This window comes from Schistocerca serialis, chromosome 5 (assembly GCF_023864345.2).
Source record: "Schistocerca serialis cubense isolate TAMUIC-IGC-003099 chromosome 5, iqSchSeri2.2, whole genome shotgun sequence".
In the NCBI taxonomy this organism is placed as follows: domain Eukaryota; kingdom Metazoa; phylum Arthropoda; class Insecta; order Orthoptera; family Acrididae; genus Schistocerca; species Schistocerca serialis.
In genome coordinates, this window is record NC_064642.1 from 118,178,978 (window position 1) to 118,196,475 (window position 17,498).

Consider the following 17,498-nt stretch of genomic DNA (forward strand, 5'->3'; position numbering starts at 1 on the left):
GAGAGCTTGTATGAAATTCTGGATAATACATGTACTCAAATATTACAGAGCTCTCAGAATTCACAATGTGAATGATTTGCTTCAGAATTAACTTCCTTCTTCATCTTCTTACACTGCAACAGTGATTAGTTTTCATAATTAATTTTTGTGATGAAATTGTTACTCAATAAATGTAAACATGCAGATGACAAAACCTGGAAACATGCACAACAATATTTGCCCCGTCTCAGGTAAGACTGATTTCAGGATTTTATACCTGATGTTTTATTCCCAGTTCGAATATGTTTTGATTGTCACTATATGTACTATAAACACTGCAGTATTATTTCTGTTTTGGGTATGACTGATTCAGACTTCTTTCAACTGAAGAATCTATCTTTTCATGCAACAACACAGGCAGGAAGGTAGAGACAATGATTAAAAAACTGTTTTCACTAGGACTGCAAATTACTTACCTCTAAATCACAGGCACAATTTTCCTCAGGAATCCATCGTGGTTTTTCACTCACTGGCAATACACTTGTAGTGACAGCCACATATGAACTTTCTGTTGACTTGCTACTTGATGGTTCTGATACCAAAAAAGTGTTCTCTAAAGTAACTGACAGGGTATGATTTTCCACTTGTGTAACATTATTCAGAGTCAGATTCTCATCATGATCTCCAAAGTTTGTTGAAACTATAGTTAGTGTGGAATTTACATCTGATTCATTAGTTCCTAGTTCTAATATTTCTGTTGTACAGAGGGTCTCATTGTTATTACAAATTTCACTATGCTCATAAGAAAGATAATTATTTGGGGAAGACAATAAATCTTGCATTTCAATAGGCCTAAATAAACATAGACTGAAAGTTAACAGATGTAATAATGTATTCAGAAAGACCATTGTAAACTTTTTATCTCCAACAATTCTAAAGGAAGCAACATTCTTATTTTCTGATGACTATTACCATAACTCATATGAAGAGAATATACATTTGTAACTAATATTCAACACCAAACTTATCAAAGTGCCTTAAGATAATTCCCAGTTCCATGTGAACAATCCCCATAGTTTCAGTCTGCAATCGATATCTGTCATATCCACAATAAGCAAGTTCAACATTCTTCAACTGCGGTCCACCCCCAACAAAATATTGCCGTATTTGATCACGAAGTGTACCTGAAAGATAAAGTAAGTCATAGTCAAAGGATATTCCCAAGTGAAGTGTACATAAAATTCAAAAACAATTTGATTTTATAATTTTCAAACAGAAATTTCATGAAAATCCAGATCAGAATAATGTACCTTCATTCTGTAGTACTGTTTTCTGATAATGTCACAAAGAACAGGGAGGTTGTAGGAAAAATATGAAAACTATGGAAAAAATTATACAGAAAAATTACTAGACTACAAAGAATAAGCACAAATGTGTAATGAATACACGGTGGTCTGACAGAATATTAAGCACATTGTAACACATGTGACAACAACAAACTGATCCACAACAATTTTGTATATATTCAGCCACAGCAGGACCACATTTCATCATTCGGCATTCAAAGAAAAGTTGTTTGAGGGTCCATTGAACACTAGCTTAACTTTTGGCCTTCAAAATTTTCTTGTGTTACACTAATCTACATAAATACTTTGGAATTAACACTCGAGTGGATGGATCATTTTTCATAACCTGAGCAGGCACCCAGTGTACTTCGTACACGTGTAAAGAATGACTGTCTTTATGTTACAAAGGTAATTATGTATCAGCAAAACCAAAGTTTAATCTTAGTTTTATTAAACAATGATCAAATAAATTTACATAATATGAGCTAAAGCACTGTTTACTTAAACTTTCATTGCATCAGTCTCTTGCCCCACAGCAATGAACCATTAAATGGCACAGTTGCATCAGATCCCAGCCAACAATTTATTTGATTACTAATAGCTTTCTAGTAGCTACCTTCAGTATAAACTTTTTGATATTTTTGGCAACAATGATTTGTCTTCAATATGTAGCCTATATCCATCTGAACATTCACTACAGCATCTTGACAAACACTGAAGGAAGAACTTTTTGAGATTTTTGGGGAAAAAAAGATGCACCTTGAAGCAATTACCCAAATGGGACAGAAATCGGTAGATGTGATGTACATATGCAGACAAACTAATGATTAAAATTTCTGAAAAACTGGATGATTTTTTCAAGAGAAAGAGCTTTGCAAATATAGCAAGCCAGTAACACATTTGTCCACCTCTGGCTCTCATGCGAGCAATTGTTTTGGCTTGGTGTTGATTGATAAGAGCTGTCAAATGTCCTCCTGAGGGATATCATGCCATATTCTGTCCAGTTGACACATTAGATCACCAAAATCCCAAGCTGGTTGGAAAGCACTGCCCATAATGCTCCAAACATTCTCAATTAGGGAGATATATGTCAATCTCGTTGGCCAAGGTAGAGTTTGGCAAGCACAAAAGTAAGCAGCAGAAACTTATCTTGTTGAAATGTAAGGCCAGAATGGCTTGCCATCAAACTGGGGCATAGAATATTGTCAACATACCACTGTGTTTCCAGGGTGCCTCAGATGACAACCAAATGGGTCCTGCTTGAAATGAAATGGCACCCTCAACCTGATTGTAGGCCAAATGTGCCCGATACCCATGTGAATGAGTTTGTTGGTGTAGAGAGGTCAAAGGTAGTTGGAGCAAGAGGCACTGTGGGCTCAGTGCCCTTTTTGTGGGCCACCTATTAATGCTCCTTGCAGTCACTCAAGTACCAGTTACACATCGGATCAATGATAATGATAAATCAGGAGCTGTGAGTGCCTTTCTGATGATTGCTTGTCCTCTCGTTCTGTCATCTCTTTCAGTTCACCACTTACTTCTTGATGCTGTGCTCATCCATGGTTCACCCATTCCTGTCAACATCATCAAATATTTCATTGCTCCTATTCAAATGCCAAGCACTTAACTGATTACTCCAACTGGCTTCTTTGAACCCAACTACACGTCCTCTCTCAAATGCTGACATCTGAGTATATTGTTCGAGTGCCTGTCTGCAAGGCACAGTTGGTACCCAGCTGAGTACACAGAATGAAATTAGCAAAGACTTTATGCCCAGGTATCAAAATGTCCCTGGTTTACTATCCTTGAGAGCTGTGTGGTGGAACTGCTCCACAGTGTCACACATTCACTATTGGCAGCCAATGTTTACAATTTTGCATAACTCCTTTCTGGTGTGTCATTTTTTCATGTCTTAGAGTGTAGTATATGAGGGTGTCTCTCTTAAGAGCCATCAGTTGGAGGGGAGGAGTGGAAGGGAGGCTGTGAAGCAGCCATTGAAATCAAGTATGTTATGTTCAGCTGCATGCTGTGCCACAAGGTGGTCTACTTTCTCTTGGCCACGCTTTGGCAGTGGTGATTCGTCTTGGAGGACAGCTGGTTGGTAGCCATATCAATAGAAAAAGTTATGTAATGATTGCAGTAGAGCTGGCACATGACATGGCTGCTTTCACATATGGCCAGCCTCAGATGGGGCAGGCTACACCTGTGACTGCACTGGAATAAGAAGTGCTGGGTGGGTGGATTGGGCACATCTTGCAGCTGGATCTTACACAGGGTTAGGATCCCTGTGGCAAAGGACTGGGATTGACTGGGACTGGGAGTGGCATAATGAGGGACTAGGATGTTGCAGAGATTGAATGAGTGATGGAACAACACTTTATAAGGAGTGGAAAGAGTCTTGGGCAAGATGTCCCTCATTTCAGGGAATAATGACAGACAATCAAAGCCCTTATGGAGGATGTGGTTCAGTTGTTCCAGTCCGAGATGTATTGGATGACGAAGGGGATGCTCCTTTGTAGCTGATTCTTGGGTGTGGTGGGAGGATTGGGTGTGTGTGGGAGGGGGGAATCTGTTTGCAGACTAGGTCTGGGAGAGAATGTGTGTCTGTAAAGGCATTCATAAAACATTTCAGCAAACTGGGTAAGGGAGTTCTTGTCACTGTAGATATGTCCTACCCACATGGACAGGCTTTATGAGAGGGACTTTTTTGTTTGGAAGGGATGGCAGCTGTCGAAAAGCAGGTAGTCATGGAGGTTGATGGCCTTAACTTGTGAGAGAGGTCATCAACCAGGAAGGTGGCACAGTGTGTTGAGGCAGACTGGGTGAAGCTGATAGGAGAGAAGGTTTTGAGACTGTGAAGGAATGAGGACAGGGGGTCTGGGCTCTGAGTCCAGATCATGAAGAAGTCATCAATGAACCTGAACCACACCAGAGGTTTGGGTTTTTGGGAGGCTAGGTAGGTTTCCTCTAGATGGCCTAGAAGTGTGCCAAGGGCCAGGACTTTCTATTGTTTGATTTTTACTAACGGGTTTCCTTCCACCCCACAACCCAGTGATGTTTTCCTTTGTTACTGTTCCCTAAAGCATTGCTCTACCAGTGTCCATTCTTTCCCTTCTTTCCTCCCCCCCCCTCCCCCCCCCCCCCCCCCCCAAACCACGCATGCTCTGATATCTAAGCCACACTGCACCAGGTCTCATCTATGCACAACACACAGCTATGTGACAGCACAGATTGTTGGTGCAGCATCTCATGCCCCAAAATCTTCCTGCCAATAATTATAATTACTCCTACTGATCACATTTGCTCCCCCATCCTCACGTATTTTCACATGTTATTTTCCACATCTTCCTGTGTCACATAAACTTGTGAACCTCAACATAACCAACTCAATTCCCCCCCCCCTTCTCTCTCTCTCTCTCTCTCTCTCTCTCTCTCTCTCTCTCTCTCTCTCTCTCTCTCTCTCTCTCTCTCTCCCCCCCCCTCCTCCCTCTCTTCCCTTACCCCAACACACACATACTCAGATACCTCACTCGTTCTATCCTTTTTCTCATGTTTTTGTATGTTTTTTACGTATATATTGGTATTTTTATGTATTTGTGCACATTTTTGTGTATCTGTGTGTATCTTTACATAGCTTTTTCTTTTAACTGGTTCCCCATCAGAACCACCTAGTGCTTCAATTTGCCCATTTTCTACATCATTTTCCATTCCCCAACGCCATCCCTACCACAGTGGATCCCTGACCTATCACTCTGCATTAGTTCAGAAAAGTATTCCTTTCCCTGTCTAAAACTCAGCCATACAAGCTGTTCCTTAAATGCTGCCTAAAACACAGAATATTCCCCAAACAATCTAACCATACAAATTACTATCTCTGAATCCGACACCTCCTTTCACAGTGAGCTTCACCCTTTTCAGATTCTGCTGTTCCCCGTCCCTTAGAAACCTGGTACTGCAGAAAACACCTCCATGGCACAGGCATCCCAGAACCACGTCTGTTCCAGCCTCAAGAGCACCAGGATGAGCATTCCAGACACCACCTCCAAAAGTTATCCAGTTTGCTGGAATCCTGTCTTCAGGCACCACTATCCAATCCTATCCTGACCAGTGTTCCTATTCATCAACTCCTCACAACATGAAGATATCATGCCTCCTGCCTAGCTGACCTTTTCAGCTTGCCATATCTCCCTACCAACACTCCACTATATCCAGAGCTGAAACATTCCCAGAACACGGTTGTTAACTTTTCCACAAAAATCCTCAGCCCCATAGAAATTTCATTTCTATTCAAATGCCTCACCTTTATCCCTACACCCAAATTTCACCATGTTGGACTTGTCAAAGACCTACTCCCTTTCTCCCAATCCCTATGATGGAAACACTTCTTTGCCACCAACCTCTTCAACCAAAGCCAACGAATCTCAACAGTGAACCCTGCCTCTCCCATTTCATATCAATATCCAACTGTGATCCTCCTCTCCTGCCACCTAACTACCCCTGGTCACTTAGCAGAAATTCCTTACTTCCAACTTGGCCTCACCATCCTTCCCCAGGTCCCTTCCTAAGTACACCAACCTTTCAGCAGAAGCAAGGACAGCCAAACACAGCTTCAAAATAGATCTTTATGTGATCATCCTACATGCAGACAAAGGTTCCACCACAGTCATTATGAATCATAGTGACTACCTAGTGGAAGGCCTCTCTCAATTGTCTGACCACTCCACCCAGAAACTCTGCAATAATAATCCCATCCTAGAAGTCCAACATTACCTCTACTCCCCACTTACAGCCTCATGCCCTTCCCAGAACCTCTCCCATGGATCCATTTCCTTCCTCATTCCTACAACATCCCACGCAACCACCCTCTAAATGCACCCCAAAATTCAAAAACCCAACAATCCTAAATTCCCCATTGTTCCTGGTTATTGTGTTTCCACTGAAATTATTTCAGGTCTCATTAACAAACACCTCCAACCAATTGTCTGTAATCTAGCTTTCCATGTCAAAGATACCAACCACTTATTTCACTGACACTCTGCCATCCTCACCCCTTTACCTCCTAGATCGCTACTGGTTACTTACTGTTGATGCAATTTCCCTACACATCAACATTGACCATGCTCATGATCTTGCTGGTAATCAACAATATGTCTACCAATGTCCTTTAGATTCCAAACTCAGTACCTCATTCTGCATACATCTTGCTGACTTTATCCTACCAAACCACTGCTTCCCCTTAGAAATGAAGGTACACTAACAAACTGGCAGCACAGTCCTCGGCATCTGCATGTCAGCCTCCTCTGCCAAGCTGTTTATGGGCCATTTAGAGGAAACCTTCCTAGTCTCCCAAAACCCCAAACCCCTGGTCTGGTTCAGATTGACTGACAAGATCTTCATGAACTGGTTTCAGAACCCAGTCATCTTATTCTCATTCCTTCATAACCTCAACACCTTCTCTCTCACTCCTTCACCTGGTCCTCCGCAACCCAGCTTGCCATCTTCCTGGACGTTGACCTCCTCCTCACTGATGTCTCCATCTACATCGAATGCATCAACCACCAACAGTACCTGTATTTCAACAGCAGTCATCCCTTAAACACCAAATAAACTCCTCCATAACAGCCTGGCCACCCAGGGGAGATATATCGCCAGTGACAAGAACTCCCTTGCCCAGTATGCTGAGTGTCTCACCAAAACTTTCACGGACAGGCATTCTCCTCCAGCACTGTTCCACAAACAGATTTCCTGTGCTGTATCACCCCCCCCCCTTTCCACCAACCCCACCCAAGAACCATCTACAAAGGAGTGCCTTCTTTATCAGTGAATACCACCCAGAAATGGGACAACTGAACCATATCCTTTGTAATGGTGATGATTATCTATCATTATGCCCTGAAATGAGGGACATCCTACACAACATCCTTTCCACTACTTTCCACCCCTCCGTACCAACCTGCACAACACCCTAGTCCATCCCTATGCTATGCCCAATCCCAACCCCTTGCCACAGGGATCATATCCCTGTGGAAGACCGAGGTGTAAGACCTGCCCAATCCACCTACCCAGCACTTCCTATTCCAGTCCAGTTATAAGCTTATCTATTCCATCCATGGATGGGACACCAGTGAAAGCAGCCATGTTATATACTAGCTGCTGCAATCATTGTGCGACTTTTTATATTGCTATGACCACCAACTACCAACCAACTGTCCATGAGAAAGAACTGCCATAGCCAAACTGTGGTCAAAAGCAAAGTGCACCACTCAGTGGCATGGCATACAGCTGAACACAACATACTTGATTTCAATGTCTGCTTCACAATCTGGACCTTCTGGATGTACCCGTCAACCACTAGTTTTTCTGAACGGCATGGATGGGAGATATCTTTACAGCACATTTTCTGCTCCTGAAATCATCCTGGTCCTCAACCTACAGTAACCTATTGTCCCCATAAGATCTACCCAGGCTCCCTCTGTCCTATCACCTCCTCCCAGTTCACATCCCCTCACCTTCATTGTGCATCACTTTCTGCCTTTATAGCACTATCCCAACAGCCAGTTGCTCAGCATAGCACCTCAGTTTTCTGAAAGTCAAAAGTGTGGTGCTATGTTCTGCAATCACTGATTTCTTTTTGTGTTCCAAGCATACATGCACGATGTGTGTGATGTACTTCTCACAATACTTCATTAGCCAGGTGTATTGGTTGCCACATTCACAAAAGATGCAGTCTGTCCATTCACAAGAGATGCAGTCTGTCCCAGGTACAGTCAGTTTTAGTGTGTCTTTTGCATATTCAAGACACTATTTCAACTTAGGCAGTGGGCAGAAGATAGTTTTATGTTGTTTTCTTTAAGCAGCCTCACCAATTTTGGCTAGTATAGAGAGAAAGAGAGCCATCTGCCTTCTTCCTCCTCTTCTTGGTTAGCTGCATCTTTTCCCTTCTTGAACATGTTACTAGTATGTGCTTCACTGTACCCATTTTTGTGGAACACTTCCTTCAACTATTGTGGTTCAAGTGGTAGGTTTTCCTTTTCGCAGTTGATGTGCTCTCAGTGTACCAGGATGGTTATCACTATCTGCCACTGTGCTGGTTGGTGGCAGCTTGTTGCATGTAGGTACAGGGCTGTGTGTGTCTTCTTCCTATTTATTGTTTGGTGGTCTGTACCACTTGCCTTCTTCTTTTTTTAGTTTGTACAAGAAAGGGAAATAACCATTCTCCTCTCTTTTCATAAAAATGCAAAGCTTTGATGGATGCTATTTAGGTGGTCCAGAAACTAATCCAGCACTTGTCTGCCATGCTCCTACATCACAGAAGTATCATCAACCTAGTGGAAATAGCACTTGGGTTTTTGATGAGAGCTTTCAAGGGCGACATCTTCAAAGTGTTCCGTGTAAAGATTAGTAATCTCAGCAGCCAATAAGGATCCCATGGCCATTCTATCTAACTACTCATAAAACACTCCTTTGACTTGAAGCAGGTGGCTCAAAATGTTGATTAAGGAGTGTCATAGAATTAAAGCTTTATAGTTGTAGTGTCACCGCCAGACACCACACTTGCTAGGTGGTAGCTTAAATCGGCCGCGGTCCATTTAGTACATGTCGGACCCGCGTGTCGCCACTGTGTGATCGCAGACCGAGCGCCATCACAAGGCAGGTCTCGAGTTACGGAATAGCACTCGCCCCAGTTGTACGACAACTTTGCTAGCGACTACACTGACGAAGCCTTTCTCTCATTTGCCGAGAGACAGTTAGAATAGCCTTCAGCTAAGTCCATAGCTACGACCTAGCAAGGCGCCATTAGCCTTACATAGTTTGATAGTTATCATATGAAATGTCTCATCAAGAATGCTGTATTCACATCAAAGAATAAAAGATAAGTATTCGAGGAGCTGCATACTTTTCTTATGAGAATTCACTACTTATCCTGTTCCAGAATTCACGCCCGTCTGCGTTAGATAGCAAGCATTTCGGCCTACTCTATCTACAAGGTGTTGGCACATTTACCAACACATCAATAGTCACATGTCCATAAGTGCTTTAACAAAATTGGCCAAGTTCTTCATGTGGTGACTGCAGTGTCCCACATGGTGTTTTAAAAGAATTGCCAGAAGTTTGGCTAGTCCATAATTGTGTGAGTTATTCGTGTCTAGTATTGCCTGCAGAGGCACCTTTTCCATGTGGTTTTGGAAAGTAATACTTGCATGTGTCATTGGCACACTAAGATACAGCTGCTTCTTCACAATTTCTGATATATCTGAGCTCTTCAACGGAGCCACCATTTTACTGGTTGTTGTTAAAGCTGAATCCTTCTTGAGCCTCCTGCAGCCTAGGTCCTGTAGCCATGATCCAGTTTTATCCTGGTGTCATTTACGTGCATCAGACCGGTTGCATTTCCTTTGATGGCTGAAGGACCATACTGTCATCACCATCTCTCAATGTCAGAGAGACTTCTGATTCACTGCTGCCTTGTTTGCTTTTGGGAGATGGAACAGGTGTTATACTGACTGTGACAGGATGTCAGTGTGATTAGAACTGTGATAGCATGAAAGTGGTATCTCTTCTTGTTTTCACGCATTTGTTTATGAGTGGAAGGAGAACTGTTTGTGATCGTGACAGAAGACCATCTGTTGATAAACAGCAAGAAATTGCCACAGAAAACAGACAAAACAATTTATTAAAACTGGAATTTCTGGTATCACTAAAGTCAGACAACCTTCCACAGATTTCTCAGAATATATTATATGAGAGTGTGGCCAAACAATTAGAGTACTACAAAACTCCTTTCTGAGAACAAAAAAACTCCATGGATGACTGATTCTATGGACTTCCATTGTTGTTTCAACTGAAGGAGAAATCATACAAAACAGATCCATCATCAGTGATGAAACATGCACTCTTTATGTCAGTTCATGCGCATAACAGTACTCAACAGTGTGGGATCATACCACTTTGCCCAACAAACCAAGAAAATCATGCCAAACTCTGTCATCCAGAGACATTATAGCTACTGTTATTTGGGACACTAAAGAAATCTTGTCTGATAGTTTTATGCAATGTAGAAGGACAAGTAATTCTGAAGCATAAACATGAACACAAATACAGAGAAGAGCCTTCAAAAGACATACTTTGGACTACCAGGGGCATGTTTTTGTAGGACAATGCTCGTCACACTCTGCCTGAGAAGTACAAGAATGATTGCCCCAGTTCACATGGTGCATGCCTGACTATTTGCCCTATGGTCCGGAGTTGGCTCCAAATGATTCCCACCTCTTCATTCATAAGAAAAAGTGGCTAAGTGGCTTGGCTCCCAACACTGATCCTGATGATGAATTTCAAAATACTGCCATGGGTTAGCTGCATCTCACGTGGCAGGATTTTATACTGATGTTATTTGTCAACTTGTTAATCAAGTATGACAAATGCTTCAGTCCCAATGGTGGTTATGTAGAAAAGTGATACAAAGGTGTAATTTTAAATCCCTACAAAATTTGTTATAACTATTCAAGTACTTTATTTACAGACAAACAGAAGTTACTTTCCAGATAGCCCTCACATGTGCAGTTCCTTACGCAAAATACCATTCACAATAAGAACTCTCAGTCAGCCAGATACCATGATGAGCTCTTTTACAACACATAAGTTTAATATAAGAAAATAAAACTACTAAGCTAAGTGGTTGTGAAGCTTTATAGTGCATGATATGCATTAGAGAAGTTCAGTTTCAACAATGCTGACCATGCAGGCCTGTACATCTTTTTTTTATGGTTACATTTACCTACTGGTCTCCAAGTTACACAGTCAACAACGTGGGTACCAGCTGATGCAGGAACATGACAAAATCCATATCCATAAAGTTCACTGCGTCCCCAGTGATCAAGATGGTATACTTGAACATGAAATTTAGGCCACCCTGCAAAATAGCATATTCTCCAGCAAGACTTGTGGACATGAAAATAGCTTAACATCTTATTGCCTTTTCACCTTGCCAGCAAGATTACTTGTACAGAAGCCCTGCAGAATAGTAACATTATAACCATTTACCTTGTATTCCTTTTGTAGCAAAGTGAATGTCTACTGGATGAGACCAATAAGCTTTCTCATCATACTGTGGATTGTCAACATGAGTCTGCCCTTCTTTCAGTCCTGATATCAGCCGCCATCCATTACCTGTAATAATGTGCAAGCCACACATCTTTGAAAAGAGAGTGTCTTAAAATTTTTAAATTAAAAGTGGCCTGAATTATGTTCACATGTATAATTTTTCACATATCAATTTTTATAACTTATTGTTACATTACCCCACATACGCTGAAAATGCAAGAGAACATAAATTGCTTCAGATCATATCTTAAGGTAAAACAGGACAGAATATTGCTCAGGGTAAGGTCTCATTGTTGAAACAAAAAGGGGAAATTAAGTACTGACTTCATAAAAGCATTGCTTGGTGGCAGATAAAAAGTCAGGTTGTCACTTATCATTACCTGTATCCATATACTTATTCTTTGATGTTTTCAGGGGCAAAGGGAGAGAGTGTAAATAGCAGAAAAATAAGACTGTGTGCACCTTTCCACACAATATGCCTCAGGATAATGAAAGTGGAAAGGTTTAATTCACTGGCTAAAAGTAATGAATTTGAAGCTGCATTTATGCTTCACATTACACTCAATGAAATTTGATGTTGGCCAGTGGTGCCATTGAGCTAGGAGACTGTTCTGTCTGGCGCCACTGGCTCAGGTGTAGTGTCGACTATCCCTCCTGCGACCCCACTGCCAGTATCTGTGAGGAAGAGTTGGTATCTGTGCATTGTGTCCTTGGAAGGTCTTTGCTTGCCGATATATATATGGGGTTCGCTGGCCCGAGTGAGGAGGCATGAAGTTTGGGGATTGGCGGTAGCATAGCAAAAAGAGGTGGTCACAAGGTCCGAGCAGCCGAAGCCATGAGCTACGCAAGGAGAGCCTGCACAGAGCGAAGATACCGGAGTACTTCACCATGGTCAGTGATGACTATAAATGAAAGGGTGACATCCCATTGGTTGGTTGGCAACATTTGTGTCAGACGACCGCTCATGACCTGGCTAACCTGTTCTACCTGGCTTTCATCAGCACCACTCAGTAACCGCCACGATGCACTGTGGGTCCATGAAACTGCTTTTTGCTAAAGCGGAGTAACATTCTGTAATCCTCATGGTGATTTGCGTCATTGTCTACCTGCCCTCCTACTTATTTTCTGGTTTTTACTCGGTCAGCCCTTTGGTAATAAATATAGGCCATAGTATTGCTCTAAGACACCAGTTGTCATTGTTCCACTATTATATTGCCTTTCCTTTCTGGTTTATACTCAATTATTAATGTTCAAATCAATCAGTTCCTGGTCATAAATACAGCCAGAATAATTGTACTAAGACACAGGTTGCCATTAAACAAAACAGGGGTCTTGTGATTAGATTTAGATGTTAACCAGTTCAATTCTTTGATTGTAATTGCATTAGTTATAATCTGAACAACCTGTTGTACTAAGCTGTATGTTGCTATCTTTGAAAGACTGGGTCATTATTGGTGTATTTTTAGCTGGATCTTGTGGTTTCACTGAGTGAGTTCTCTTGTAATAAGTGTTCACAAGTAATGATTTAAGACATTCTGTCAGAGCAGTCCTAATAACTGGCAGTCAGTTTAACTGTGAAAATATTAACAGACAACTGTCATCAGGGCTTTAGTCAAAATAAGATTGTGAAATGAAACGGGTTGGGATCCAGTCACATCTTGGTTGCCGATTGAAATTAAGAGGTTGCTTGCTTTGAAGTAAGCTTTATCATTGTCATATTGTTTCTTCATCTATTTAACCTTTAAGCACAGGTGCACATCTTAACCCCAAACCTCTAGACAAACAGCTTTCAAATTAAAAATTATGTCATCTGTTTTGAGTAATTGAATCACTCTTGTCATCACTGGTGCTCATACAGGATGTTACAAAAAGGTACAGCCAAACTTTCAGGAAACATTCCTCACACACAAAGAAAGAAAATATGTCATGTGGACATGTGTCCGGAAATGCTTACTTTCCATGTTAGAGCTCATTTTATTACTTCTCTTCAAATCACATTAATCATGGATGGAAACACACAGCAACAGAACGTACCAGCGTGACTTCAAACACTTTGTTACAGGAAATGTTCAAAATGTCCTCCGTTAGTGAGGATACATGCATCCACCCTCCATCGCATGGAATCCCTGATGTGCTGATGCAGCCCTGGAGAATGGCATATTGTATCACAGCCGTCCACAATATGAGCACGAAGAGTCTCTACATTTGGTACCGGGGTTGCGTAGACATGAGCTTTCAAATGCCCCCATAAATGAAAGTCAAGAGGGTTGAGGTCAGGAGAGCATGGAGGCCATGGAATTGGTCTGCCTCTACCAATCCATCGGTCACCGAATCTGTTGTTGAGAAGCGTACGAACACTTCGACTGAAATGTGCAGGAGCTCCATCGTGCATGAACCACATGTTGTGTCGTACTTGTAAAGGCACATGTCCTAGCAGCACAGGTAGAGTATCCCGTATGAAATCATGGCGGTGAATCGAGGAGGTATGGTACATACTGACGAAACTAAAATGAGCTCTAACATGGAAATTACACGTTTCCGGACACATGTCCACATAGCATCTTTTCTTTATTTGTGTGTGAGGAATGTTTCCTGAAAGTTTGGCCATACCTTTTTGTAACACCCTGTATAGTTTTCATGTGTTGCAGAAGGGCATTTAATAAGAGAAACTGTGTCCAGCACGGTAGTAAACACCGCTGTTTCACCCGATAATGGGCGGCCTGCAGGTCTGGTCATCTTGTAATTATTGTCATATTGTTTGTTGTTTTGATTTCTCTTGCAAAAGCTTGGTCATTTTACAAATTTGTTCATTTTGTAAAAAAACAAAACAAAATTTATGATTATATATTGTTAAATAAACAGGTTGTGTGAAAAGAAAGTTATATTGGTGGGTCCACCCTCCCACGTTTTCCTTAATTCCAGTAAGTCCCACGTCTCAGACCTGTCAAACCCGGTTGATGTAATCTCTGAGGATCATGTGATCACTTGTATACACATGTTGCTACAAGTATCCCATTCCATAATGACAGGTGCAGCAGCAGTAGATAAATAATTCAGATGAATGAACAGTCTCTTTTGCAATTACATGACTGCAACAGACTGTTCACTCATCTGAGTTTTGCTACAATATTTAGGTTAGTATCTCACTTCTGTAGAGCAGGAGAGAAGAAAGGTGTTGCTACATTCATCAGATATCGTCATAAATTTAACAACACATTTATTCACAACTTTTGCTTAGAGCAGCATTTGGAAGCATGTGTGGCAGAAGTAGAATTTTACTACAAATCCTTTATATCAGTAAGTGCATATTAAGAACTTGCAGGTGATTTTAAACTTTTCGCATATCACCTTGGCACTCTATTGACTTATCTAAAAGTATAAAAGAAAGAAACAGTAGGTTCCGGTGATTTTTAAGTAGATTTCCTTAAAAACTCTTCTAGCAAGAATTTATTGCTATCTGTAACATCATCATCCAACATAATTCCAACTGCAAATTTCCCAACCAGGGGACATAACTGCTCAAAACTAGGCACTGATAATGTCTTTTAGAACAGTCTACTGAATGGAATGATATTACAAAACAAATAGCCAGTGGCTTCTCATATCATGGCATGCAGTTCATTTTATTAGATGTTAATAATGATTGTGGTACAAAATCTACTAGATCTGAGTTCAGTAAGACAAAAATTGATTACTATAGGAATGTCCTCCAAGACTTGAATTGGACTGATGCAAACAGTGCTTACAGCCTCAATGAAAAATGTTGTTTTCCCAAAAAGCTAGCCCAGATTAGACCAAAGACTACAAAGTAGGCATAGAATACTAAAGGAGTACAGGTACCTCACAAGATAAAAAGGAAACCTATCTGTCAGTCTAAGATCAATTCTGAAGATGATTATATAGATAATTATAAAATAATAATACTGAAGATAGTAATAAAGACACGAAAGCAAATGCATTAAGAGAAAAAGATATAACACAGATATCAAAGCAAAAGCATTACCAGGAAAACATAGTTACACCAGGTAATAAAATAAAGATGGTACAGGATAATGCGATGAAGGAGACACTGGAATCAGAAATGCAGAGGAGCAGATAGCATTGTGAGTTATAAGACTGCTGAGGGTGGTTGACACCTGCACATGGGATTTCCAGGATGGCTCATTGTAGGTTGTGATTCTCTGCTGAAGGAGGAGGAAGAGGAAGAGGAGGAGGAGGAGGAGGAGGTGTGCAAGTGAAGGAGGTCCGATCAGGGTTATGAGAACTTCTTTACTGCAGCACATTACAATCTTTGGCTGGGAACTGCAATTAACAATGGCAGGTGAGGGGAATATCATGGCATTTCCTGGCATGTCAGCCCTTGGTCATTGACTGTGCAGCCTACTGCTGCTGTTACTACTACTACTACTGTGTCACCAGATTCTCAGATTCCCCAGACAAGGAAGGTGTGGCTGACAGCAGCTACTGCAAGATCACTTGGCTATATCACACCTGAGTGTGGGAATGCACTGGTACCCATATGCTTAGGCAGAAAGCAATGGTGGCAGATTCATTTGTGTCCTCAGCACAGTGCTGAGCAGCACAGGCTCAACATCACATAGCTGTCCAGCTGTTCAATAGCTGATGAGTAGGTTGTTGTTGTTGTTGTGGTCTTCAGTCCTGAGACTGGTTTGAAGCAGCTCTCCATGCTACTCTATCCTGTGCAAGCTTCTTCATCTTCCAGTACCCACTGCAACCTACATCCTTCTGAATCTGCTTAGTGTATTCGTCTCTTGGTCTCCCTCTATGATTTTTACCTTCCACGCTGCCCTCCAATGCTAAATTTGTGATCCCTTGATGCCTCAGAACATGTCCTACCAATCGATCCCTTCTTCTAGTCAAGTTGTGCCACAAACTTCTCTTCTCCCCAATCCTATTCAATACCTTCTCATTAGTTACGTGATCTACCCATCTAATCTTCAGCATTCTTCTGTAGCACCACATTTCGAAAGCTTCTATTCTCTTCTTGTCCAAACTGGTTATCGTCCATGTTTCACTTCCATACATGGCTACACTCCATACAAATACTTTCAGAAACGACTTCCTGACACTTAAATCTATACTCGATGTTAACAAATTTCTCTTCTTCAGAAACGATTTCCTTGCCATTGCCAGTCTACATTTTATATCCTCTCTACTTCGACCATCATCAGTTATTTTACTCCCTAAATAGCAAAACTCCTTTACTACTTTAAGTGTCTCATTTCCTAATCTAATACCCTCAGCATCACCCGATTTAATTTGACTACATTCCATTATCCTCGTTTTGCTTTTGTTGATGTTCATCTCATATCGTCCTTTCAAGATACTGTCCATTCCGATCAACTGCTCTTCTGAGTCCTTTGCTGTCTCTGACAGAATTACAATGTCATCGGCGAACCTCAAAGTTTTTATTTCTTCTCCATGGATTTTAATACCTACTCCGAATTTTTCTTTTGTTTCCTTTACTGCTTGCTCAATATACAGATTGAATAACATTGGGGAGAGGCTACAACCCTGTCTCACTCCTTTCCCAACCACTGCTTACCTTTCATGCCCCTCGACTCTTATAACTGCCATCTGGTTTCTGTACAAATTGTAAATAGCCTTTCGCTCCCTGTATTTGACCCCTGCCACCTTCAGAATTTGAAAGAGAGTATTCCAGTTAACGTTGTCAAAAGCTTTCTCTAAGTCTACAAATGCTAGAAACGTAGGTTTGCCTTTTCTTAATCTTTCTCCTAAGATAAGTCGTAAGGTTAGTATTGCCTCACGTGTTCCAACATTTCTACGGAATCCAAACTGATCTTCCCCGAGGTCCGCTTCTACCAGTTTTTCCATTCGTCTGTAAAGAATTCGCGTTAGTATTTTGCAGCTGTGACTTATTAAACTGATAGTTCGGTAATTTTCACATCTGTCAACACCTGCTTTCTTTGGGATTGGAATTATTATATTCTTCTTGAAGTCTGTGGGTATTTCGCCTGTCTCATACATCTTGCTCACCAGATGGTAGAGTTTTGTCATGACTGGCTCTCCCAAGGCCATCAGTAGTTCTAATGG

The 17,498-nt window shown here is 41.3% G+C and overlaps 2 protein-coding genes across 5 annotated transcripts in view; both read right to left on the reverse strand.

The window, feature by feature from the left end:
* The window catches only part of LOC126481390 (tectonic-1), a 95,721-nt gene extending 94,834 nt beyond the window's left edge, over positions 1-887 (reverse strand). For both annotated transcript variants that reach the window (XM_050105115.1, XM_050105114.1), the window contains exon 1: positions 456-887. In XM_050105115.1, coding sequence (XP_049961072.1) covers positions 456-887 — 432 coding nt within the window. The remainder of the gene's footprint in view (positions 1-455) is intronic.
* Positions 888-974: 87 nt separating this feature from the next.
* Positions 975-17,498, reverse strand: part of LOC126481392 (B9 domain-containing protein 2) — a 70,495-nt gene continuing 53,971 nt past the window's right edge. For all 3 annotated transcript variants that reach the window (XM_050105118.1, XM_050105119.1, XM_050105117.1), the window contains exons 3-5: positions 11,364-11,489; positions 11,098-11,232; positions 975-1,163 (exon numbers count right to left, since the gene is read on the reverse strand). In XM_050105118.1, the coding sequence (XP_049961075.1) occupies positions 985-1,163; positions 11,098-11,232; positions 11,364-11,489 (440 nt within the window). In that variant the 3' untranslated portion in view covers positions 975-984. The remainder of the gene's footprint in view (positions 1,164-11,097; positions 11,233-11,363; positions 11,490-17,498) is intronic.